Source organism: Odocoileus virginianus, chromosome 21 (assembly GCF_023699985.2).
Source record: "Odocoileus virginianus isolate 20LAN1187 ecotype Illinois chromosome 21, Ovbor_1.2, whole genome shotgun sequence".
Taxonomy (NCBI): Eukaryota; Metazoa; Chordata; class Mammalia; order Artiodactyla; family Cervidae; genus Odocoileus; species Odocoileus virginianus.
This window is the reverse complement of record NC_069694.1, coordinates 27,091,245-27,118,663: the sequence shown is the minus strand read 5'-3', so window position 1 is coordinate 27,118,663 and position 27,419 is coordinate 27,091,245. Positions and strand designations below refer to the sequence as shown.

At 43.1% G+C, this 27,419-nt stretch overlaps 1 protein-coding gene across 1 annotated transcript; it reads left to right on the top strand.

The window, feature by feature from the left end:
- The first annotated feature begins 767 nt into the window (after positions 1-767).
- Positions 768-25,048, top strand: LAP3 (leucine aminopeptidase 3). The gene is made up of 13 exons (XM_020907202.2): positions 768-952; positions 3,351-3,466; positions 4,766-4,820; positions 5,275-5,380; positions 6,634-6,793; positions 8,191-8,355; positions 11,106-11,264; positions 15,568-15,692; positions 16,851-16,939; positions 17,790-17,892; positions 22,084-22,163; positions 23,933-24,042; positions 24,482-25,048. The coding sequence occupies exons 1-13, from the start codon at positions 851-853 to the stop codon at positions 24,669-24,671; spliced, it is 1,560 nt and encodes a 519-aa protein (XP_020762861.1). The 5' UTR covers positions 768-850; the 3' UTR covers positions 24,672-25,048.
- Positions 25,049-27,419: the final 2,371 nt, after the last annotated feature.

The following is a 27,419-nucleotide window of genomic DNA, read 5'->3' as shown; positions in this document are numbered from 1 at the left end:
TCCCGGCACTGAGGCCAGGACTTTACTCCTGTCTAGTTCGTGGACCCCGCCCACCTTGCGCCAGAGGTAAAAAGATCCAGCTAAAATTGGGTTCAGAAACTGGTGTAACAGTAAGGATATTTTTTTGTATCCCTCTTTGTGCATCGTCGTGTTCTCCTAGTTCCATTCAACCATATTTTATTCATACAATAAAAAATGTAAGACTTCTTTGAAAAACATATATTAAAATACTGAGCGCTTTTCGCAAAGCTTCTTTTTTCAAAAAACAGTATTTGGGCTAACTGCCTTACAATGTTGAACCCTTGGACCAGATGGAAGTTTAGAAAAAAAAAGTTCAAAAAATCAAAATAATAAAAATAACTCAGCAGGAAGGCCCTCACTAAGCAGTTTAGATTCTGATCTAAAGCTACGTGTAACCTTTCTCGTCGCTGCCCCGCCTCCATCCCCGCCTGCTGCGGTACAGCACAACCGCGACTCCGCCCCTCTCTTGCGCGCTCCGCCAAAAGCGCCGCCTCTTCGCCTCAGTCCGCAAGGGCTGGCCCGCGGCGCCCGCTACCGTCTCGCTTCTATCTCAGCACCACCCAGTCGACCCGGCCCGCCCCGCCCCTTGGGCGCATGCGCACTCGTCCAGGTCCGAGTCCGTCCGCTAGCGCGTTGGTCGTCACCCGACAGCCCCGCCCACTGACGCCCTCCCGCCGCGCCCCTGGCTTCCGCACGCCACGCCCCTTGGCACCTGCCCCACCCCTAGGCGCGCGCAGGCCGTCCCCCAAAGTCCGGCTTCTAGCCGCGCGCCCGCCTTCCCGGCGCCACGTGCTCGGTGGAGGGCGGTACGGGGGGCCGAGCCGAAAAGATGTTCTTGCTGCCTCTTCCTGCTGCCGCGCGAGTCGCCGTCCGGCATCTGAGCGTGAAGCGTTTGTGGGCACCCGGTCCAGCCGCCGCAGACATGACGAAGGTGAGAGGCCGCGGCTCGCCCCGGGGCCGCCGCGAGAGTCCTGCCCACGGGCGACGGGGACTTCGGGGCGGGGCGAGGCCGCGGTGTCCCAGGCCTCTGAGCCAAGTCGCGACATCGGCTAAAGAGAAAAGTACCTTGCTTTTGCCGAGCTCGGCTTTGGCAGCAGACTGCGCGGAGTTGCAGACCACCTCCCCCCCGCCCCCTAGTATTCTCCTAGGCTCGTGTGGAGGATGCTGTCTTCCTTCTCTTGCTTGAAAGTGCTAGGATCCGAACTCTGAGCGCGAGAGATTGATCGCCATAGATAGATAACTACCGTTACCTGAGCTCCAGCTCTGCACCGTGCCCTATTTTGCTATTTTGTTCAGTTCTCCCAGTAACCCGGGGAACGACGGCCCCAGGATTGTTCCCACCTTAGCTAGGAGGATGCCCAAGTATCGGTGAGGTGGAATGTCCTAGAGTCGGATAGTCACTGGCCCCGGGTTCCATACCAGGACCTCCCTCCTCTGCTGAAGTTGAAGGCCAGGAAAACACAGGTCCTCCGGGAGTAAACTACCTGGAAGGGTTTCTAGAGAAAAATAATGTCTCCCTAGGGAAAAGGGCTTTACAGGGAGAGCCATCTGTTCGTGAGATTAAAAGAAGTGTCCTGTAGAAGAAACCCCTCTTCCACGTAATTGAGCTCCAAAACATTGTGAAGGTCACTAAAATTTGGTCGTGGGGGGATCTGGAAAGGAGAAACGGCTCGGTGCGGGGAGCACACGCGTGGGAGTCAGGCTTGAGGGTCAGCAGGACTGTCCCTGGCTAGGAGTATTCTGGATGGGGCTTGAGCTCAGGGGGGCCGAGGGACCAGAGGTCTGTCCCTTGTTCTTTCCAGTACTTTGGAAATACATCCTGCTCAGGTAACATCTGTGTTCTTTCTGATCAGTTCCCTACTTGGTTCACTGGAACCCCAGGCAGTGGGCAACCTTAGGAAACTTAGAATCTGGGCAGGTTACCAATGCAGAGGAAGCCTTTTTTTTTTTTTTTTTTTTAAGTAGAAAAGACAAGACATGATTTTGTGTAAGTACCAGTGTGATTTTGTAGAAAGCACAGAGGTCATTGAGGGAAGGCATCTGGATTCTTGCCCAGTTCTGTTACCCCCAGGCTAGTATGTCAGACCAGGTTTCGGTTTCCTTACTGTTCTTTCCACCTTACAGAAGTACCTTAAGTCAGAGCACATTTTTAAAGTCATAAATTGCTATGTAGACGTAAGCAGGGATTCCTAGGTTTACTTCCTTGTTTCAGGTGTTTGGAGCCCGGGGCTCAAGGAGATGAAAGGATAAGCCACTTTTAAGTGCTGACAGAATGCTGTGTCCCTGTCCCTCCCAGGGAAGGTGCATCCTTTTCCTCTCTTCCAGACTATGAGTTGGCCAGAGAACTTGTTAGTATCAGCAAGTGCAGCCCTTGGCTTTATCGAGATGGTATCCAGAATATTGCATATTTTTGCATTTGAAGGTTGTAAGGGAGGGAATGCTTCTACTCACCTAGATTCTAGGGCTGAGCCTAAGAATGAAATGGACATAAATCAGATTATATTAACAAGAGAAAGGCATACAGTTTATACTTCATATCTTTATGTGTCCTGTGTTCTAAAGGGAGAAGACCCGAAGAAGCCTATAAGGCCCCAAAGCTTATATACCTTTTGAAACAGAGAATGAGAAATTGTGGGGATGATAAGGCAAAGGAGCCTAGGGGCAGTCAGTTGAGAAACAGGGACTAGGAAATATGTGGGGGAAACTAAGGGAGGATGAGGGTTATTTTAGTAGGTTTGTTTGTACAGGTCCATTTTGGTACTGACTCCCAAATCTTATTGTCAGTCTCTGATGATAAGGACGTTCTCTTGCTGGTACAAGGAAAGAAACTTTCTCATGGGAAATTTTATGACCAGCTTTTGTTTAGAAAGGGGGAGAGATCAGAGAGCTGTTCCTGCATCTGCTGTTTCTTAGCTGCCTGCACCTCAAGTAATCAGTATGCCAGACTGGCATATTTTAGGGTGGCATGTTCTGAATCCCTTCCAGTTCTGACTTGGTTACAAAAGGGAATTGTTTTCTTAAAGTACCTTTCTACTCTTCTTTATTGGAAAGTGAAGGAAAAGCCCTCTGTGTTGCGAAAGCTCTTGAGAGGGACCATTAAGACCAGGACAGGCAGTAATTTGGCTCTTGTATTGGCAGGAGTTTGTAACATATAGGCAGGATATGAGTATAGTTGACTGCCCAGCACCTGCTGTTTTTTTGGCCTTGTTCTTTTGTCCTTGAGGAGGACACTGTTCGGTTGAAATGATTAGCTTTTTCTGAATTTGGGATCCCTTGAGTCCCTCTCTGGGATCTACTCTACTCATATACACCTTTTTTCTTTTTCTCAGGGCCTTGTTTTAGGAATCTATAGCAAAGAAAAAGAAGAAAATGAGCCTCAGTTTACAAGTGCAGGAGAGAATTTTAATAAATTGGTGTCTGGGAAGCTGAGAGAAATTTTGAACATGTACGTATTCATCTTTGGATTTCAGTTTTTCAAATGCGTGAAAGAGAAAGTCTTTTCTGTGCTGGGGGAGGAAAATGCACAGAAATACACTGGCCAGGATGTTCTTGGTGGAAGTGAAAGTAAGTGTCTGTGGATTGCATAGCCCATTGTTGGGTGAGGTCACAGTTCTGGGAAATCAGGCTGCTTCAACCAGATCACCAGGGTATTGCGAGAGGCTAACCCAGAAGGATCTGCAAAGTACCAGATTTCCTCAGACTGCCCTCCTGGCTTCAGTTCATTTCTCCCCACCCCACCTCCCACCTGCTTCCTATCAATCTCTCTGCCTCTTTAACTCCTCTTCACTTGGGGGGAACAGTCTGTTCAGATAGCCTCAGGAGGCTGCATCAAAAGCTTTGAATTTCAAGGGCTTCTCAGATCTTAAAGGACATGTGAGTCGCCTGGGGGTGTAGTTAGAATGCACATTCCAGTTCAGTAAATCTAGTGGGGGCCTGAGATTCTAACCAGTCTTGGATTAGTCAGGGAATGGGAAAGGTAGGAAAAGATTTGCATTTCAAGTCCTTCTCTGCTATGGGCCGCAATTTAACAAAAACAGTTGTCAACATAGCCCACTGCAACTGCATATTATTTGAATTACAGATAACCTATTAGTACCTGATAGATGTAGCCTAATAATTAGAGTAATTGTCTAACTATTGGATGACAGAATTTGCATCCCCTGTCAATTACCAGTCCTTTACCCTTCGACAACTCCCTGAAGTGCTTTGATTAATTCATTAATCCAAAGCTAACCTGTACGAATACAGAACAGCCTGGCCTTCCTGACTGCATGGTACCAGGGCATCCAGTTCTCAGGCTGTAATTGTGTGTTGCCAGCTGCTTTGTTTGGAAGTTGTCTCGTATCCCATCAGTAGTTAAATCACAAACATCCTCCAAGCTAAACACAGAGCAGTCAAGTCAGCCACTTAGGTTGGTGTCTTTACATCTTTTATTAGATTTAAGATTGAGGTCAGCCTCCATCCAGTGCTCAGTCTTCTCTGCATTACCCACCCATGGCACTGCTTTCTATCATTGTTTTAAAACAAGTGTATTAAATCTAATCTGGGAGTTTTTGAGCTAGAATTAGAAGTACTGCATCTGAGAAATCTGAGAGAGTTCTGAGAGAGTTCTGCTTTTGATAATACAAGTAGCAAATTTGCAGAAGCATCAGACCACCGTAATAATACAGTTGGTTTATGTCACTTCTCTAAAGAGAACAGAGCAAACTATAATTTTTAACACAACGATTTCTTTTTGTTTCAGATCTGGACCACCCCTGAAGGCAGGCAAAACCCGAACCTTTTATGGTCTGCATGAGGTATGAGATGAAGATAAGGTTTATTTGGCAAACCCTCAGTGAGCACCTATATGTGCCAAGTACTTTGGCTGTACCATTATACAGAAAATTGTGTGTGGGATTATGAATTAGTTTTATCCCAGTATTAAGCCACAAGCATTAGTTAAATTGTAAAGAGGCAAATTACTGTCAAAAAGTATTGCATCTCATATTCCTCAATCTACAGGCTTTCTTGGTTCAGTAGCCCTGTCTTACAGAAACAGACATTTGCAGGATTGTACTCACTCAGCCTTTCCAACACACAGTTATAAAATTTTACCAAGATGTCAGGGCTTAAAAAAATTAAAACAACCAAATTTCTTGGTGAGTTTTGTCCTGTGTGGAGGTTAAGGTGGTTGTGTGAAAGGTCATATACCATTTCCTGCTAGAAATGGATGCTTTAAAGTGGCTGACTTTTTGAATTTTTTTGGAACAGGACTTCCCCAGTGTGGTGGTGGTGGGCCTCGGCAAAAAGACAGCTGGAGTTGATGAACAGGAGAACTGGCATGAAGGCAAAGAAAACATCAGAGTCGCTGTTGCAGGTTCTTTAACTTTTGAAGTTTACTGTTGATAAAGATTCCTAAGGGTCACTCTGCAAGATTATCAATCTTAGCTCTTTTTGTCCTCTTACCATCATTATCCTTCCCACATTCATACAAATAACCCTCAACAAATACTCAGTTTTCCTTACCCAGCATGCTTGGCCTTACTTTAGATATAGAAGGTTAGGTTATGGAATTTCTTTCTTATATTTCTTTAGCTCGTGTCTGTTGGAGAAGGAAATGGCAACCCACTCCACTGTTCTTGCCTGGAGAATCCCAGGGACAGCAGAGCCTGGCGGGCTGCTGTCTGTGGGGTCACACAGAGTCGGACACGACGGAAGCAACTTAGCAGCAGTGGCAGCAGCTTGTTTCTGGGGTTTTAGTACCATTTGTTCCCTCTTGCAGAATTGACCCTCGAACTCTTTTTTGCCAGAAAGTCCTGGTGGGTAGATTGTTTTTTTCTTTTTTTGTAATGTATCCGTGGTGTTACCCCAGTTTTAAATCACATGGAGTCATAACTATTTACACGTCAGAGAAATGGATGCAAAGTACAAGGTGCTTATTTATCACTAGTTACCAGAGCTGTGTGCCTGTCCCAGTTTGTCACATGGGCAGTTTGAAAAGTTGGAGTAGGTGCCTTTGGGTCCTGTCAGGGCTGAGTGGCAGGATGAGGCCTTCATCGAGGAGACTGTGGTTAAAGATGCTTTGAACACCATCGCTGAGGCGGGGATTGTTAGCTGGATTGTGGTGTGACCCCACATATATCACATGTGCTTGTTAAATTGACTTTCAAAGTTCATGGTCGGTGATTATTTCATAACTTTTATCTGAGAGATTTTGCTGACCTGATCTTAATAAACGCTGTGTTAATAATGGACTTTGCTCAGTTCCTTGGGTATAATTTCAGAGTCATCACTGCTCTTTCATTTTTAATCTGGCAAGCCTCTAGTGACTGGGACATTTCCTCAGGGAACCCTAGTGTTTCAGAAGTGGTACTAGTAATAGCAGTCATTTCCTTGTGAGTGAGACCAATGATTTTACCCATCATTCTGTCCTCCTACTACCATGTGAGGCGTGTGCATGTCCTCACTGTACAGAAAGGGAAGATGTGAAAGCTCAGAAAGACCAATGTCAGGGCTGGGATTTGAACCCAATCTTGATGTTTTCTCAGGCCCCCACCCTAAGTCTCTGCCTTCTGCCCTCTGAGGGGTCCCTGACTGACTCTGGTTTTCTGGTTCCTCTGCCCTGTGAAGCTGGGTGCAGACAGATTCAGGACCTGGAGATCCCGTCCGTGGAGGTGGACCCCTGCGGAGATGCCCAGGCGGCTGCGGAAGGAGCGGTGCTCGGGCTCTATGAGTATGATGATCTAAAGCAGAAAAGGAAGGTGGTGGTGTCGGCCAAGCTCCATGGAAGGTGATGGCACGAAACGAGGACCAGGTCCACTCCCTGTGTGCTGATGGCACGGCCTCCTGGACACGAGCTGCCTGCCTTTCAGTGTCCGGCACTGCCTCATGGCTTGTCTGTGGCTCTCTCCTGGCCCGAGTCGGGTTAGGAGTATGATGACTCTGCCTCTGTTCTGCTCCTGGCTGCTCCTGTGTGTGTTTCCCTCTGACTCTCTAGATCCCTTCTCACTGCTTGCTGGTTCCTAGGAAACTGTTCCTGGTTGGCCCCCTGAGGAGGGATAGAACAAGACGACAGAAGGGTCCCAGAAGGTTTTGATGCAGATCATTTCCATCTACCTAGCAGCTGCGGGCTCTGTGCTCAAGACCAGAGATAAGCAGATGCAGGGATCCGGTCCCTACCCTCCTAGTCTGGTGGGGAGAACCAGCTTTGGGCACATTTTCGGAGCACCACTTATACTCCAGCCCTGTGCTGGGTTCAGGAGCAGACAGTGTGAGACCCTCAGGAGACGTGGGGGACAGCGGGGGTCTTGTTGGCACCTGTGATGTAGTGGGTGAAAATGAGGGCCATGTGACCCATCAGCCTGGCTCTGAAGCTGGCTCTCACTTTCTGGTTGGGTGACCTCAATGAAGTAACAGAAATCATCTTCCTCTTCGGTTGAGTAGAGTTGTGAATCAGATCTCATGGGACTTTTATGATCAAAAGGCAAAACCCATCAAGTGTATGGCACACGGTGAGCTCTGTAAACAATGAGTGTTTTTTCGTCCGTCCCCATACCACATGTGTTAATTCCTGTGGTGCACAAGAAGAGCCAGGGTCCTGGAAAGTTGGCCCAAGTCCTTTGTTTTCTGAAGCCAACCCTGATTTCTGGCAGGTCGGAGTTCAGGGTCCTGAGCCAGGCAGGGAGAAGGCAGGAAGCTGGCAATTCTCTAGCAGGACTGGGGAGGGGAAGCCTGTTCTGCAGCTGCTCAGGCCTTTCTGCGAGCACATCTGTCAGATTGGGGGCCAGATACAGGGCTTCAGAGGTCCGTCAGGCCAACCCCTTTTTCATACAGAAGAGGATTCTAGGTCTTCTCTTGCTTCGCTCAATGGGGGTCATGTTTTCTGGCTTTTATTTTTGTTTTTGGCCATGCCACGAAGCAGGCAGCGTCTTAGTTCCCTGACCAGGGATCAAACCTGCACCCCCTGCAGTGGAGACTCATAGTCTCAACCTCTGGACCCACCAGGGAAGTCTCTCTAGCTCTTTGTAAACCATAACAGCTGCCTCCCTGGTTCAGATTACAAAGAATAAATTTGGGTCCCTCTGTCCATCACTTTTCACTTGTCTTCAGTAAGAGCCCGCCTTGCCGGGCTGTGGTCAGTGGTCTGGAGAGGCTGTCTGATGGTGACCTTGTTCTTTCTTCTGCCAGCGAGGACCAGGAGGCCTGGCAGAGGGGCGTCCTCTTTGCTTCTGGGCAGAACCTGGCGCGCCGCTTGATGGAGACACCTGCCAACGAGATGACGCCAACCAAATTTGCTGAAATTGTTGGGGAGAATCTCAAAAGTGCTAGTAGTAAAACAGACGTCCTCATCAGGTAATTCAGGATTATACCATAGACTCATATGATGCTAGAGCCAGCTTCAGAGATCCTAAAATCCAGCTCTCTCACCATTCAGAGAATTAACTTGAGACTAGAGAGGTAAAGTGACTCTCTGGCATCCACACACAACTAAGGGTAAGGGTTCAGTTTGAGATTTATTTCTGTCATATCTCGCCTTGCTTTTGACAGTGTTGTGACTTCACACTGCATTTTGTATGTGTTTTGTAGCAGCTTTATTGAAATATAATTCATATAACATGCAATTCACTCATGTAAAATATACAATTCAGTAATTTCTAGTATATTTACAGAGTTGTGCTGCTGTCACCACAATCAATTTTAGAACATTTTCATTACCCTGTAAAAGGAATCTTATACCCACTCCTCATTTCCCTTTTCCCCAGTCGTCAGTTCATAGACATTTGGGTTGTTTATACTTTTTGGATGGACTTCCCTGGTGGCCCAGGCAGTAAAGAATCTGCCTGCAACGCGGGAGACCTGGGTTTGATCCCTGAGTTGGGAAGATCCCCTGAGGGCCTGGCAACCCACTCCAGTATTTTTGCCTGGAGAATCCCCATGGACAGAGGAGCCTGGCAGGCTACAGTCCATGGGGTTGCAAAAGAGTTGAGTGATTAAGCACAGCACATACTTTTGGACTGCAAATAATGCTGCTGTGAGCATTTGTGTACAAGGTTTTGTGTGGACAAGTGTTTTCGTATCTATTGGCCATGTACCTAGGAATTGAATTATTGGATTGAATGGTAACTCTATTACCTTTTTGAGGAGTGTACATATTGTGTTTTGTTTTGGTGAATTCTTTCTGTCTTTTCTCTTTTTTGACATAAGTGAATAACATAGCATACCCTCCTTGGCATGGAATGAGAATCTCCTAGTAGATTCTCTTAGCCAGATCAGATAACAGAGCTGGTGTTCCCTGGCTGTCCTGAGGTTTGTTGTCCTGTTGAACCTAAAAGGCTGCACCTCTAGGCTTTCTGCCCTCCTTGGGAACTCCCCCTAATCTTAAGCAAACCAAGTCTTGAGTATTTGGGGATTTATGATGAAAGTAACTCGACAGATATTTGCTTCACCTAAAGAATCCTTTACTATCAAAGTTGCTAATCAAGGGTGCTTCCATTTAAAAGGATTCTTCATTATTTAATTGTGATTAGAATTCACATTTTTTCAGGGAAACTCCTGTGATCTAGATAGAGAAAATGTGCCGTCTATAGAAAATGCAGTATTGGAGCTTGATAAAATTTGTGGGATGGTTGCTGTGTATTCTGTGGCAATGTTTAGTCTCTAAAAAGGTGTCTTGATGAAGACTGTTCCTTGTTTTATTTAAGGAGACACCAGAGCTACATTTTGTCAGCAGATCGTGGCCGTGTAGCCACATGTCTTAGTAACGGCACCTCCTGTATGCCTGGACCTTGGCAAACAAAGATGGGTGGTGGTGGTTCTTGTTCTCAGACAACTGAGGGCTTTGCAGGAAGGAATAGGAAGGGAAATGGTATGGGGGTGCTGCAAGAGCAGAGAGCTGGGGAGAATTGTGGGAGAATTGAAAAGGTTTGCCAACAAAAAGGGTGCCTAAGCAGTCCGGGAGGTGAACAGACGAGAGAGCAGGGCGGAAGCATGTATGCAGTGGCCTTGGGAAACCACAAGGCTTGAGGTGGAGCAAAGGGAACTCAGCCAGAGATGGGGCAGGTCAGGTGGGCGGAAGGTGACCTATTCAGTTGAGGCAGCTGCATCAAACTCACTCTGGCGCTGCTGCTGCTAAATTGCTTCGGACATGTCCAACCCTGTGTGACCCCATAGACAGCAGCCCACCAGGCTCTGCCGTCCCTGGGATTCTCCAGGCAAGAACACTGGAGTGGGTTGCCATTTCCTTCTCCAATGCATGAAAGTGAAAGGGAAGTCACTCAGTCGTGTCCGACTCTTCGGGACCCCATGGACTGCAGCCTACCAGGCTCCTCCGTCCATGGGATTTTCCAGGCAAGAGTACTGGAGTGGGTTGCCATTGCCTTCTCTGCACTCTAGCGTTAGGTGGGTGTAAATCAAAGAAGTACAGACTGTACTTCCAGAAGGGCAAGACTTTAATAAAACATCAAGTACTAGGTTTGTGATTAAAAATGCCCACATTATACAGCCTTGCTTCTTTTGAAGTGAGTTTCTTTGAATTGTCATATCTTCCTTTTTTGTATTCTTCTCCCTCTGAAGTTGGGTGGCCATCTCTCTATGATGAAGTCCTAGTTTAATAGTTTCAACAAATTTCATTCACCTGCTTAGCTCCTCTGGCTAGGCAGGTGCCAGAGGAGCATTCCTTGAATGATGTTGTTTCTGGTCTGTCTGTAGGAGGGTAGAAGCCTTCCCTTGGCTTATTTACTGTGGCCAGAAATCAATGCAAAGCTCTTTTGTGCCCCTAGCCTTCGACTATGCACGGTTACCTGACATCATATTACATACTGTACATGAATTCTTTTATAATTCTACAGCTAATCTTTTGAAGGAGGTGTTGTTAATCTTATTTTGTAGACGAGGAAACAGATTCAGAGTCAAGTGACTGACTCAGGAATATACACAAAGCAGATAGGTGATAATTAAAGCATTAACATGTATATATTTTCAGAACATAACATGTATATATTTTAAAAGCTTGTATGTTATACTGTTTTTTACACACAGATGACTTTATTCTGTTATTGAAATAGAACAATGTGTATTTATATTTTCCCTTTCCTGCCGTATAGACCCAAGTCTTGGATTGAGGAACAGGAAATGGGATCATTTCTAAGTGTGGCCAAAGGGTCCGAAGAGCCTCCAGTCTTCCTGGAAATTCACTACAAAGGCAGTCCCAATGCAAGTGAACCTCCCTTGGTGTTTGTTGGGAAGGGGATTACCTTTGACAGGTACGTACTTGTTGTATCTGTGCTTTGTATTTTGGTGAATGCTTTGCATGCAGGTATATTATTTGGTGTGTAATTTGCTTCAGAAGTATGCTGTTTGGTCATATCTTATGTGTTACTTTAAATGTATTAGGTCACCACTTATAAAATGCCTACTGTGTATCAGAGGCTGTATTAGGGCATTTTATATATATTAGCCCTGATCTTATCCCTAGGAGCTAGGCGTTGTGGATGTTCTGCAGGTGAGGCAGTCATGACTCAGGTTAAGTAATTTTTTTGAAAGCTCCATAACTAATAGAGTCAGAAATCAAACTTAGCAGTGTGTTTAAAATGCCTTCAAATATTTCCACCATACACTTTGATTCTCCTATGGGGATGTTAAGATTTCCAGCTGGATAAACTGAGGCAGCTATGTGGATTATGCTATCTTCCCTTTGCTTACTTCAGCTCACATTTTTTGCTAACCAGTCTAGCTTTCATTAATCTCCTTAAACCAGTGGTCCCCAACCTTTTTAGCACCAGGGACTGGTTTCATGGAAGAGACGGATTAGGGGGCTGGAGGGTAGGGGATGGTTTTGGGATAATTCAAGCGCATTACATTTATTGAGTATTTTATTATTATACCAGCTCCACCTCAGCTGAGGTTGGGGATCCCTCCCTTAAGCCATAAGTGTTCCTTAGAAATGGAAGCTCACTCTGGCTATTTCAACCAGGGAGAAACTGAGTTGGAAAAGATGGTCTGAGTCAGTATTTCCCATGGAAAGCATTTGCTACTGAATACTGGTTTCTGGGATGCTAATTAAATGTGAGAAAGTAATCTTGAAAAAGATTACTTGATTAAAAGTCCAGGTTAGATAAAACGAATTAAGTTTTTTATTTTGTTTTAACTATAGTACTTCTTGGAGGTACAGAATACAGCATTTTCTAAATCTCTTTTCTTTTTAATTGAAATATAATTAACATCTAAATTTCCTTTTGAAGAGCACTTGTATCTCAGCAAATCATGGTCCATAGAAACTGCTTTGGAAAATGCTGCTAGAGATCTATGAAATTTTGATGTCCCCTAGTATGTTTTTGAACCCTTTCAAGAACTCCATCTGAAATGTGAATGAATCCCGCCCTTGCAAGAGTGTTCCTAGGTACTGTGATGCCTCTGTCCTGGGCGGATCTGACTGCCAGAGTGGTCTTCTTCACACCAGCAGACTGCGGTGCCTCCTGTGTTTTCCTTTCAGTGGTTCACTTTCTCTTATTTAAAGCATTAAAAAAAAAAAAAAAGCATTGGTCTCCAAATGATCTTCATTATGTGGCCCATCAGTAAAAGATTTGAGGTCATACCATTGAAAAATATGCATATTTATTTATATCATATGCATATACTGTTGTATTGAAATGTGTTTTGTAAAACACTACAGCAGAGAATTCCTTGGTGGTCCAGTGGTTAGAACTCAGTGCTTTCACTGCTGGGACCCAGGTTTAGCCCCTGGTCAGGGAACTAAGATCCCACAAGCCCCATGGCACAGCCAAAAATAAAAATAAATAAAACATTACAGTAAATAAAAATCAAGAGAGTGAAAGTTGTTCTTAAATGTCTTGCTAATTGTGACGGTTTTATACTATCATGGGGTAATGTGTCAGTGCAAAACTTTTATGCTCAGGGTGAAGTTGTTTGTTTAAATCTGTATTTCAGCTTTTGTTATGGGGATATTTAGCAAGGACGCTTGACCTAGTCTTTTTGGTTTAGGGAAGCTTCCTAGAAGCAGTGACACTTTTAGCTTAAGATGTGAAGGATAAGGGAGTTAATTCTGTGGGGAGTAGGTCAGGAACAGAGCCAGGTGAAGGCTGTAGATGGGAAGAAAGAGGGGAAATTCCTAGTTCTGAAAAAATGGCCAGAGCGGCCACGACAGTGCATGACTGGGGCAGGGGTCAAGGCACAGCTGGAGAGGTTGGCAGAAACTGGGTTGTTCTGGACCTCATTAGATTTTGGGCTTTGAACAGTTGGAAGTAAGTGAAGGGTGTCTAGTGGAGGGAAAGAATGACATTAGTGTTCAATACAGTGAGCTTAACAAATGTGCACGCTCCTGCAACAACCACCTCTATCATGAAAATAAAACTTCCTCAATGTCCCAAAAACTCCCTTGGGAATTTTGGAGAGTGCTCTTTTGCACTCATCCCCTTTTTCATCCCCACCTCAGATGGCTGGTCATCTTTCTGTTATTGTAGATTACTTTTGCCTCTTCCAGAAATTCATTTACATGGACTCTTTTAATAAAAAGTCTAGCCTCTTTCTCAGCGTATTATCTTTGAGATTTAACCATGTTGTTGGTCATATTCCATTGTAGGGAAATACCAGCATTTGTTTATCTAATCGTTGCTGAGGGAAATTTGGGTTGTCCCAGTTTTGAGTTATTAATTATAGAAGCCAGCATCATCTGTATGCCTTTGTGTGGATATATGTTTATCTTCCTCTTAGTTAAATACCTAGGAGAGGAGGGCTGAGTTGTATAATAACTACACATTTAACTTGACAAGAAACTGCCAAACTTTTCCAAGGTGGTTATACCATTTTGCATTCCCACCACCAGTGTACAGGGTTCTAGTTGCTCCCCATTCTCCCCAGTACTTCATAGTGTCTGTCTTTCTAGTTCTAGTCACTCAGGGAATGCGTAGTAGTATTTCTTTGAGGTTTATTTTCCATTTCTCTAACTAGTGATGTTTAGCATTTTTAACATGTGCTTATTAGGCATTGGTACATCTTCTTTAGTGAAGTATCTCTTCAAGCCTTTTGCCCTTGGCAAAACACTTCTAGGAGTGTTTGTCTTACTGAGTTACATGTTTTTTAAAAATATATTCCAGATATATATCCTTTAAAATGGTGTCTTTTTAAGACCAGTTTTTATTTGCAGTGAGATATAGTTAGCAGTTTTTAATTTTATAGTTTATCCTTTTTTCTGCCTTGTTTAAGAAATTACCTTTGCCAAGTCTTTGTGTTCTAAGGTTTTAGGTTTTAGGCTGTGATCTATCTTGAATTTTTGTATATACTTCTAAAAAGCATTTGAGGTTCTTCTGCTTATCTTTTTTTTTTCCATCTATCTGTAAACATTTCATAGTTGTATGGGTAACAAAGTGAAGGCGTAAGACTGCTATAGGACATCTGGATATATAGGAGCTAGGCAAACATCTGAATGATCGATGGTGATAGCCTCAGCTAGGATGGATGTAGGAGAAAATAAATGGATGGATTGGAGGGGAATCTAAAAAGTAAGCAAAGATAACTGGTGGTTATTTGAAACGATAGTCCTCTATGTAAGAGTGGCACCCCTTGAGTGGAAGCAGCCTAAAAATAGATAGAAGGACCAAGTGTGCTCCCCTTGCCCCCATGGGGTTATCTCTGGACTTCTTGGACCAGGAATGTCCTTTTCTTATTCTGAGCCAATGGATAATCTTTAATTCTAGGTGTATAAATGACAACCATCTCACTAGCAAGTGCTTTGGAGGTAAGTGAGAATTAGGGCCTGATTTCTAAGGTGAGCTGATGTCAGAGCAAGGAGTTGATTCTCTCTCACCAGGGCAAGTCAGCAGCAGAATCCACTTAGAGCTCAAAGTTGGAGCCCCTGCCTCCTTGCCTAGCCTATGAAGCAAGTCGCACTAAGTTCTTATAAACCGGGAGCAGAGAAGTCACTTGTTAGTTCCAGAAGTCTGCTGGGGCAGTGGCCTGGGTTTCTTGTGGATTGAAACCTTTCCCTGCCCTTGTGTTTGGGCACTGTCTCAAGGCTTTGGGCTAGTGTCTTCCTTGTGCCTGTGGGTTGTATTTTGCTATCTGCAAGATCTGGTGTACCTTGGGACTGTCAGAACGAGTTTTCCCCTGTCTTCCTAGGAGTTGAAAGGGGATCCTCCCAGTCTTCTGTGAACTGGTCTATTTTCCCCAACAGCTTGTGACCTTCAGGTTCAATAAGTTGATCAATTCATAAAATTTGCTGAAAAGACAAATCTACATGAGTGTTCAGAGCTCAGACGGGATTTAACCAGCGTTGACTATATGATGTAGTAATGTTTCTAGTGGCAATGCTAACATTTCATTCAGACAGAAATAAAATGAACCAAGATACCCCCCACCCCCCCGCACTTCTGGAATTATTTTGTGTCTTTTATAACAACCACAATATTATCTTTTTAAATGGTGAAAACATTCAGATTCTCAATTTGGAATTTCTTAGTGCTTGTATGTGGTAGTTCACCCCACACTTTTTAAGAGAGTGCTTCTAGCCCCCTCTAGCTCTTAACATGGTACATTGTCCTTTCCCCCCAGTGGTGGCATCTCCATCAAGGCGGCTGCAAACATGGACCTCATGAGAGCCGACATGGGAGGAGCTGCCACTATCTGTTCAGCCATCGTGTCTGCTGCCAAGCTCGACCTGCCCATCAACATCGTAGGTGTGTGGGCGGCTGTCTTGGAGAGCTTCTAGAATCCAGTCAAGTGGTAGAATGGAGACAACAAACAAGATTTCCTTTAATCTGAAAAGATCAAGAAATGATTTTCAAGTGGTTTTCATCAAGCAGAAGCTCTTTGTTTAGCTAAGTGTTGTCTTAACTGGCAGAGTTAAATGTATTCTGCATTATGGGCAGTAACTAGAATTGATTGTTTTACTTCTGCAAAATGTGGTTAGCAGTCAGGGGCACATAATGTCAAGTGTGCAGTTTACTCCAACGGAAAATGCCTGATAAGTAGGGTAGTGATTATCTCATGCAGTTGCAGCTGATTATAAACGCCTTGACATGCAGAAAAAGCGCTTGGGACAGAAAAAATCCTCCGTTTGCAGCAGCGATTTTTGTAGTGCAGGATGCCAGACACAATGCTGGAGGTTTGTCATGTGTCACAGGGGGACCTGGAGGTTGGGAGTAAGATTGAATTGGCTTGCCCAGTGTCACCTCCATTGCACGAGTAAGTAGGACTGTGGTCCAGGTCTGTCTGACAAGTGAGTCACAGACATGAGGATGCGTCACCCCTGCATACTTCTGCTTGTATTTCCTAAGAACAGAGACATTCTAGGTAATGATAATACCATTGTCATTCCCAGGGATTGATACAGTAACCAAATTCAAACTGCGCAGTTGTCCACAAAATGTTAGTTTTATGTGTGTGTCTATATACACAAGCATTTATTTCTTTGTATTTGGTTTTGAAATTTTGGAGCCACTCAAGGATCACCCCTTGCAGTCGTCATGTCCGTTTAATTTTCTTTACTCCAGAACCTTTTCCCACCCCACCCCCTTTTTTGCCCTTTCTTGGAAGTTTTTAAAGGTTCAAGCTTATCTTGTGATGTTCCGTGATTCGGATTTCTTTGCTTATTTCTTCATGATAGAATTAGACTTCTTTGGAAAGAGTGATGTGTGCTTCCTGTCACTGGTTCATATAATGCCACTTGGTTCACTGGTGATGCTAAACTCAAATACTTGGTCAAGGTGATGTCTGTGACTGACATCTGTTGAGGGTCCGCTGTGACCTCAGTCCCATGGGTGGCATATTTGGACATAGCACACTCCATGTTCATTCATGTATTCTTTTTTTTTTTTTTTTAAAAAAAAAAACAGGTTTGGCTCCTCTTTGTGAAAATATGCCCAGTGGGAAGGCCAACAAGCCTGGGGATGTTGTTAGAGCCAGGAACGGGAAGACCATACAGGTTTGTAGGTGGAAGACACAGCCTCTGAGTTCTTCTATTCCTTGCCTTGAATGGGTGCAGAGTGCGGGCCCCGCTTAGGGAAGGGAAGTACCTTTATTATGAGTAGCTTTTCGTGCAGTCAAAGGTATTTCTTTATCGGAATTTTAAGATTGTTTTCCCTACCTTACTGTTCCTCCTACTTTCTGTATGCTATACACACAGCTTATGACTTTGCAGCCAGCCCTGTAGAGGAGGGCAAAGCAGGAAAAGTACAGGCTGTTTTCTGGATACACCTCTGATGTGGCAACTTTTCCATTTAGCAAAGTGTTTGAGAGGAAAACAGGTCCTGCATCATGGGCGCTGCATCTGGGGATGTGGCAGCAAGTCCTCCGCTGGGCACATGCCTACATACACTGCACATAAGGACTAAGCCTATTTAAAAGAAGAAATATATTATATCTAACATAGCTGAAGTTGCTGCAGTTGCAAGAGTTCTCCGGTCTGGAGATCCAGGCTGCTGCTTTAGTGTATCTTTCTTCAACTCTTTCACACTTTTGTTTTTGAAAATCTTGACATTTTCCCCACTCCTGTTATAAACTTAATGGTAATGTGACCTAGACACTTCTCTTTATTTCAGCCTCCAAAGTCATCAGCATTTGGTCATCAGCTCTGATACAGGGATTATTAAATTATATTTGCTCTTCAGAGTAAATATATTCCTATTTTAATGGTAGTATATTTTTTATAATTGATGACACATCACAGCAGCCTTTTTGTACTTTTAAATTGAACACTGCTCTGAGTGTCTAGATTTTGTATTCATTGTTTGTATCATCTTATCCTTTTAGTCTTTTGACCTTCCTCTTTGCAGGTGGATAACACTGATGCCGAGGGGAGACTCATCCTGGCCGATGCGCTCTGCTACGCTCACACTTTTAACCCAAAGCTCATCATTAATGCCGCCACCCTGACAGGTCAGACAGTGTGCTTTTCCTGCTTTTGTTTGAAGAAAGTCTCATTTGTTGCCATCGAGTGCACACATTGTACTCAGGGCATTATTTTGCTGAAATCTGGCGAGCTCCATTTGTGTTTAAAGATCTTTCACCGAAAGAATTATACTGCAGTTGTAAACTGCTTTGAATCTTAGGTTTGTGGTTTCGAAACATCCCAGGCTATACTTCAAAAAAAAGAAATAACAAGTGGATCAAGTCAGCCCATCCACAGTGACAGCTAAAAATGATGCAAAGCAATGTTTTCTGTTATGGTTGCCATTTGATACTGCTCAGAAAAGAGTAGTGATAAATTCCCAAATCAGCAGTTGCTTTTATTAATCATGATGGGCTACCCAAGTAACTCAGTGGTAAAGAATCACCTGCCAAAGCAGGAGACTCAGGTTCTGTCCCTGGGTCAGGAAGATCCACTGGAGAAGGAAATGGTAACCCACTCTAGTATTCTTGCCTGGGAAATGCCATGGACCAAAGAACCTGGCAGGCTACAGGCCATGAGGTGTAGAAGATGTATCTGATCCCCCTGAGTATTTTCTGAACTTTTGTATTTGAGTTTTTACAGAAATAAAAACACTGGGGTGAGGGCTGGGAGTGGCAGGGTCATGTCTCAGAGATGGAGCCGTGTAAATGGGTTTGTTGTGTGGAGAATGTTGACTTAAGGCCAACACGGGGGTGGCTCCCAGATGTGCTACTTCCTAGTCTACCAGCCTTGGGCTGGTTCCCTGACACCTTCAAACATCAGTACCTCTGTTTACCTCGGGACAAGTCTGTTTACCTCGCAGAGTTTTGAAGATTGGGAGGAGTTTCTGAAAAGCCTCTTTTAATACAGTGCTGGCATGCAACAGGCTAGACCACCGGCTCTGTGGGGTAGTAATAAATGCTTAAAGGGATGACAGTGGTCATTACCTTATTGCAAAAGCTCAATGTTCATAATCTTTTATCCAACAGTTCACTTTAGGGATTCATTGTGTCTCTAGCTCTTTTAAGATTAAAATTCAGATCATTTTCCTCTTAATTCTTCTGGTCATGTGAGCCTTTAACAGAAAATCAGTTCATGTTTCTTTTTTATGTGATTCTAACAATAGTCCATAGATTCATCTGCTAGACTCCTTTTTTCTAAGCTGGTGTTATAGTATTTTTATGGTCTTTTGTCTCTGTTCAGTTTAGCAAACACTTTAAGCTGAACAACGGAGGTTCTAGGGCTGGTGTTTGAGGTGCAATGCTGAGGTGGGTGGTAGGACTCCCTTTCTGTAGATGAGGGGAGACAGTGCCTCCCCACCACCCCCATCCTTTTTTTTTTTTTTTTTCCCCCAAACTTGGAGGTATGAGAGGGTTTGAAAGTTGGATCTAGCTAACTAAGGGCAGCCTGATAGGTGAGTCTTCAGGTCACCCCAGCCGTTGTCCTTACTGAAGGCTCTTGATGATTTGCTTTAGTTCCCTAAATACTGACTGAGCCCCTTTTGAGTTCCAGGAGCTGGGATTCAAAGGGGAGGATGAGAACGTTTCCAACCAGAGTTCCTAGCAGGAAAAAGAACATATAAGTTTTTAGAGGGAGAAGACCTCATTTTAAAATTTGTGCTGCCTCTTAAGAGCATGTGACTTTGATAGTGTCTAAGTGGTCTCATCTGTAAAAGTGGTATAATAGCACCTCTTTGGCAGGGGCAGGGGCGGTTGCCTGTGAAAATTAAATGAGATGATACAGGTGGTTGTGCCTGGCTTGGCACACACTGGACTGATGTTATTGACCTTTAAAAAGCAGGCCTGTAGCAGACTATAGGAGCAGTGACTGCTCAATGGGTGCCTTTCAGTCATGATACCGCTCATTTTCTTAATGTCTGTGCTTAGGATGGAATGAGAGTGGTAACTTCAGCTTTGATGTTTCTTCCATACTCTGAGAAATTCTGGTAACATGGATGAGTTAGCGTTTAATACAGCTTCAATAGACACTTTTGAAGTATGCCCCCACTTTTGAAGTATGCCCCCAATAATGGTACTTCTGAAATTGGTGTGGTACTAGTTCTGTAATTGTGTAGAAAATAATTATTTTCTGAAATATGTAATGAAATCATCTCTAGAGCCATGATCCCTGTTGGATCACATTAAATATTTATGTCTCCCATTTTCTCTTCCTTTAAGAGAGGATGTCACATCACATTCTTGTTTGTGGCCAGTGCTTATCTTCTCTCTGAGAAATTCAAACACTGATGCAAGGTACTTGTGTGGTTGACAGGAATGTTTTAAGGACAAGTGAATAAATATGGAAGAGGCCACTAACTTGAAAAGTAAAGCATTCGTGAGTATGTATATGTAGCTGAAGATGTATCCCACCCAGCCGTATAGACAGACTATAGGCAGTGAGTAACCAGCACCCGCCATAGTATCTGGGATATAGTAGGTGTAATGAATAGTTGTTGACTCAGTTGGCCCCTATTTAATTCCTGTGAATGGCTGGGAATATGGAGGTGGGACAGAGAGGTGAGGCCCGCATCCCTTGGGCAGTGGCAGTCAGTGGGTCATCACACTGACCAGCACAGAGGAACCTAGTTAAAAGGAATTCATGAGAGCCTGTGTATCTGGCAATTTGACTGGTACGGGAAGTCAGGCACTGTGAGAAGTGCTGCTTGAGCTGGAATCTGAAGGAGGAGGCATCACCGGGTGGAGCAAGGAAGGAAGAGCATCCCTCAGAAGGCACCCCTCAAGGTTGGAGTGTGGGGCAGTGATGAACAGGACAGAGGAACAGAGTGTGGTGGGGTCAAGACACTCGGGACCCACGTGCTGGTAGGCACCAGTCCCCGCTGGCCTTGGCGTGTTGCAGGATTTAGTCAGGAGCCAAGTGCAGCAGGAGGCGATAAGTGGAGAGTGTGAGATAGCTGGTGTTGCGAAAGGGTCCTTGGCCAACAGTGTGCCAGCCACAAGGGAGAGGGACCAAGGAGAGGTTAGCAGGCCAGGTGGGCTGGTGAGCGGTGTGTGGTTATTGACTCTAGATGTGTAAGTGTGTGTGTTAAGAGTGAGTGTGTTTGACTTCAGTATTATCTGTTGGGTCTAGGCGTGCAAGGTGAAACAAGTTTGCCCACGACTTGATAATCATTGATGATGTTTAATGGGTGCTTGTATGTCCATTATGTTATTCCCTTTGCTTTGTGTATGTTTGAAGTTTTTGACTACGTTTTTTTTTTAAACTGTTACCATAGTCCAGTGGTAGATGATGGTGGTGGCCATGGTGAAGGGAAATGGATAGGTGTGAGAGATTATCGGGAGGCAGAGTAACAAAAGCCCAAGGAACAAATGGCCTGAACAGAGCCGCCCAAATGTCATGCAGAATCACGGGCTTTTACATACGGGTCACTGTTACGTTTGCAGTGACCCGTTTGTATTATGTCTGAAAATACAATGTACATATCTTAATTCAAAAATACTTTATTGCTGAAAAATGCTAATTAACCATCTTTTAAACCTTCTGTGAGTCACAGTGGTAACATCAAAGAACACTGATCACAGATCACAGTAACAAATAAATGAAAAGGTTCCAAATATTGCAAGAATCACCAAAATGTGACAGAGACACAAAGTGAACAAATGCTTTAGGAAAATGGCTCTGAAAGGCTTGACATAGGATTGCCACAAACCTTCAATGTGTGAAAAATGCAGTATCTTCAAATTGCAGTAAAACAAAGTGTAATAAAATGAGGTGGTGGCCAGTACCTCTACCCAGTAGACTTATAAAATCATTAAGAATACTTCTAATGAATTTGTTTATAAAAGAAGAATAAACATTTAAAGCATAAGAGGAAGAACATGTACTTGAACATGTCCAATGTGGTCTTAGTTATGGGTTTTGTTTTTTGTTTTCTTTTTAGTTTAGAAAATTTGGAAAGAAATATAAAAATATATAATGGTTATCCCTGGGATGAGATCATTGGTGATATTTGATGTTTGCTTTTTTGCATTTTCCTTAATAATTGAGGGTGAATTCTAACTTGAGAAACTAAAAAGCTATTAAATATATATGGTAAGGATTTCCCAACATCATCTTTTTTGAAAGTGAGGGAGACATTAAAGTAGGGTTAAAGGCTAAAGTTTTGGCCTGCACAGGTGGAGAAGCCCATCTCGCCAGAAGAGACTGGATGCTGGCCTGAAGGGTTCACCTCTGTCTTGCAGGTGCTATGGACATAGCTTTGGGATCTGGAGCCACTGGGGTCTTTACTAACTCTTCTTGGCTGTGGAACAAACTGTTTGAGGTAAGAATAACACAGAAACACCTAAATTATGGAGGTGATTTCATTCCTTTAGGCTTAGAATGCTGTATTTCTTCAACCCTGAGTTACAGGGTCTTTTATGTTGTAGACTTGTCTTTGAAATGATTCCATAAACTCGATTCAGTGTGCTTTTCTATAAATATTTAAAAATGATAAATTTTTAAATGATGCCACATTCCTTCTCAGAATAAAGTGAAAATGACTTTAAAATATCCCTGATGTAGAAAAGGGTGTGAGGACAGCTTTGTAAAAGAAGGAATGGCCTTTAAATGAACACGTCATGAGTCAAATAGCAGAGTATGTAAATGGGGCTTGCTCGGGCTCCTTAGCGGACAGTGAGGGGACAGTTTCTACTGCTGTGCCCTGCACCTCCTCCCAGCCCTGTCACAGCACCTCTTCCAAACAGCGGTTTCCCTTCAGCACCGCCCCCACGCTCTCACTGCCATCAGGTTTCCCCAGTGACGCCACTGTTAGCCTCCCGTAGCTTGTCCAGAGGCAGCGTGGACCTCGGGCCTCTCGGTGACACCCTGCTCTTGGCTTCCACAGTAGTCTTCTCTTCTGGTTTCCTTTCTTGATGGCTTCTGTTTCAGCCTCCTTGGCCAGCTTTTTCCTTTGTCTCCCCCTTTGGTTGACTTGAGTCCTGGACCTCATGCTCTTATTCTGCACAGTGTTCACTGGGAATCCCGTCTATCTATTCCCATGCCTTCAGGTGGCACCTCTCTGGCTTCTGTCTATCCTGAGCCCCAGACCCTGCCCATCCACTTGGCTATGAAACAGCTCCATCTGGCACTTCATTCTTTCAACAAGTAATTAATGGGAGCTTACCGTGTACCAGCAGGGACAAATACAAAATGTTCCTGAATACATTCTTGATGTGGTTTAAGGTCCTAAACTTCTCTTCCACTCTAAACTGCTTCCCTTTCACTTCTGTCACCTCGCCATTTGTGAAGCTCCTCTCTACCGTCTCCAGCCTCTGGGAGAAACTCAGCCCTGTTGTCTCCTTCCAGGTAGTATGTGGGGCTTCTCCCCTCCTCTGTACCAGGCACACAACTGTCCCTATCTATCATGAACAAAGAAATAACAGTCAACTATTTATACAGCCTACACCCTCTCTTCCTGGAGGTAGTCAATTTCAACCCTTGATGGATTCTTCTGTTAGTTATTCTTCTGGAGTCTTAAAGTAGCAGCTTACATTGCTGCTTCCTGACTTTTCACTTTTGGTTCTTACCTTTGACCACAGTGTATCAAAACAACCTTTACCCATTTCTCCTACTAGCCTGTGGGCCCTTTGATGACTCAGATATTAAGTATCTTTAGATCCCCAACCCCTGTTGGTATTTAGCAGTTCAGTAGATGATGGATGGGTGAATGAGTGTGTAAATCATGACATGAGTTAATGAGGTCACCTTATCTTAGTATCTGGCCTTCAGTAGTTTAGTTCCAGGCACACCAAGGTCACAAACATCATGAAGACTAGTTCACCCTAATCAATCCAGCAAAGCCTGTCTGCACGACAGGATATCAGTTTATTCATTTAAACTGAGACCCATAATATTAGTTTGATAATTTCAGCAAATGCCCTACAAATTTGTAGGACTGTTTTACAGCATTCCTTGGCTTCTTTTATAATTCTTAAGCTTTTTAATTAATTAAAATAATTCTGGAATCTGTTGTATTTGTCATGTTTTAGAGTAACAGGTCAGAACCTGCTTCATCTATTCTGCCAACTATCATACCTATTTGTTCTCTAGGCCAGCATTGAAACGGGAGACCGTGTCTGGAGGATGCCTCTCTTTGAACATTACACAAGACAGGTTATAGATTGCCAACTTGCTGATGTTAATAACATTGGAAAATATAGGTATGTAAAATAAGCTGTAAAAGTACATTTTTACAATTATTGTTTGCCAAAATGAACATTTCAGTTTTAATCTCCTTCACAAACGTTTAGGTATCCAGTTTCTTTTCAGTGTAGTGCTCATAAGCACTAATTTCCGTCTTTTATTTTCAAGGTGTTTCCCAACTGGTTCTCAGTTTTTGCATTTTCAAATCTAAAGGTCATTTTAAGCAAATGGTAAGGGAAGGAGATGGACAATATGGTCATTACCACAGGAAAAAGAATTTATGCTTAAAGCTGTGTCTAAAGATAGGTATCGATTTCTGGGTTAACTTCTTTAAAGGTCTCATTGGCTTGACTTTGCTCTCTAGTCATAGAAGCCACTTAGCAAGAATGGAGGATCTTAATAGAACATTCAGTGTACATTTAATGGGGTTAATGTTGATTTTTTCTTTCTTTTCAGATCTGCAGGAGCATGTACAGCTGCAGCATTCCTGAAAGAATTTGTGACTCATCCTAAGTGGGCACATTTAGACATAGCAGGTGTGATGACCAACAAAGATGAGGTTCCTTATCTTCGAAAAGGCATGGCTGGGAGGCCCACGAGGACCCTGATCGAATTCCTGTTTCGGTTCAGTCAAGACAGTGCTTAGTTCAGATGCTCTAAAATGCCTTCATTCTGTCTTAAATGGGCAGTGGAACTTCAGAATACTTTTGAATGAATAGACAAAAATCTTTTAAGGGAAACAAAAGATGGTATTAAAAACAGAACGAAATGAAATTTGTATGCCTTGATTTTTCATTTTATGCAGAGATTTATAAAGATAAAGCTAGTATCTTACTTGGCAAAGATTTTTAAGATATTCTATAAAATGATTTTTAAAAGCTATCTAATCACTTTTCAGAGTATATGTTTTTAACTGAGAAGCAAAATTGTATTTCGGATTTATGATGCTAAGAATATGAACAAACTAAAAGTTGCTGTGGAATTGTCAGTTGTCAGAAACAATAAATCCAACTTTTGGTGCTCTCTGGTGTGGCTCTCATTCAGTTTTACTACTATAAAACCCAGTGATGCTATTAATATAATTTATCTCTTCCGGCTGTGTTACATGAACTAAGTAATTATACTGGGATATGGTGAAAAATGTATTTTCTCAATGTTAATAACTTTGGGGCACTTAGTGATGAATTTGTGAGGCAGGTACCATTATCCCCACATTACAGATGAGGAAAATGAGACACAAGAGAGGGTTAGTAACATGCCAGTGATGTCACCAAGCTAGTAAGTGGGACAGCAGAAATTTAAGCCCAGTCTGCCTCCAGAGCTGGCATTCTTAATTGTTTCACTGTAATGCTTGTTTTCACTTCTGGGACTTGAATGGATGTGGAATTTATTTGAAATAACTGAAATAAGAGGGCCATAAGAGAGACTGTCAGTGGGTAAACTACTTCCACCATCTGGAACTTCAACCAATCAAAATTCCATTTGTGCAGATTTAGAAGAAAGCTCTCTTTTCTACATTTGTATTGAGTGAATCAAGTTATCCAAAAATAGTATCTTTTTTTATTTTGACTTTGAAAATGAGATATTTTTTAATTAGAGTCATTTTGAGTATTTTAAAAACCTAATATGTTAATGGGTGGTAGTTGTTATTCAGTCAGAATTTGCTCAAATTCATGTCTGTTGAGTCAGTGATGCCATCCAACCATCTCATCCTCTTTTACGCCTCATCTGCCCTCAATCTTCCCCAGCATCAGGGTCTCTTCTAATGAGTTCGCTCTTCGCATCAGGTGGCCAAGTATTGGAGCTTCAGCATCAGTCCTTCCAGTGAATATTCAGGGATAATTTCCTTTAGGATTGACTGGTTTGATCTTGCTCTCCAAGGGAGCACCACAGTTCAAATGCACCAATGCTTCAATGCTCTGCCTTCTTTATATTATGTAAATGGGTATAATGTGTCTAAACTGGCTTATAGAAAGGGATATGCATATCATATCCATGTTAATAAATAACATGAATTTAAATTTGATTAAAATTAGGAATAGTGTGTTAACAGGTTTCTCTGGGCATTCATGTCCAGAAGCTACTTCAGCAGGAAACATTGAAATGATGAGGGGGAACTACTGGCTTGTGAAAAGAAAAACATTTAGATTTCTTCTATGTGATTCAGAAGGCCAAGTTGGGATTTGATAGAAGCCTATAAAAGGCTTTTTATAAATAAAAGAATATAAATAAAAAAATAGAATTTTTGTTAATAAAACTTCTTATAAATAAAAATAAAACTCTGTGTTTACTAGTGTGTGGGATACAAACAGAAGGACCGGATTCCTGTGCTTACCTAATCTGGCTGAAATGAAATTTAGTTCTCAGTGCTGGTGCATCTGGCTACCAAGTATTCAGAAAACCTTGGCAGATCCTTAAAACTTCCAGAGACAGGTGGTGTAATTTGCATCTGAATCACTAAGGACAAGGCATGGCTTCAGATAGCAAATCCAAGAGAGTAGTGGTTTAGAACACAATAGTGTTAACAGATCACTGAAGTTAAGAAATCTAGACTTCAAGTAGCCCTATGGCCATTGGAAACCCAAGAGTAAAATGCAAAATGTTTCCACTGTATTTTTGGTTTTATAGAATTTAGATTTTTAATTAAAACATTTGTTATCATATAATAGGCTTATTTTTCCAATATATATTTTTAAAGTTTCAATTTTAATGCTTACCTTTTTAATAGGTAAATATTGCCCAACATACCTCACATAAACATCTGGAGTCCTCAAAAGTGTTTTAGGAGTGTGCCTTGCCATGCCAAGCTGCTTTGGTCGTGTCCGACTCTTTGCGACCCCATGGACTGTAGCCCCCCAGGCGTGTCTATCCATGGGGATTCTCCAGGCAATAATACTGGAATGGGTTGCCATGCCTCCTCCAGGGTGTCATCCCCTTACTGGGCTTTAGTTTTCTTCTTGACAGTTATCTCTACATGATATCACTCTATATATGTACATGCTTATCCGTCTCTTCCACAAAACAACGGTCAACTCTCCGAAGGCAGAAACTTGTGGTGATTACTGTAACCCCCAGATCATTAAATAGAACCTGGGACACAGATGAGTTAACAAATGAACTGGATAACTATAAAGTTAAATATAGTGAAAAAGTATTTAGCTTCTGAAAAGATGAATAAGCAAATAAAAAAACTAGCATAGTGGCTTTATTTAACGGAACCATAAATATCTAAAGCAAATAGCGCCCAGCACACAGACAGGGGGTCTCAACAATATTAAGTCGTTTTTGTTACCTGGATCTCCCCAGAAGGAATTCGGGGGACACTTTCCCAGTTTATTTCCGCTAGATCCCCAGTGACTAGATTAATAAGTGGCACACAGTGAAACTCTCAATA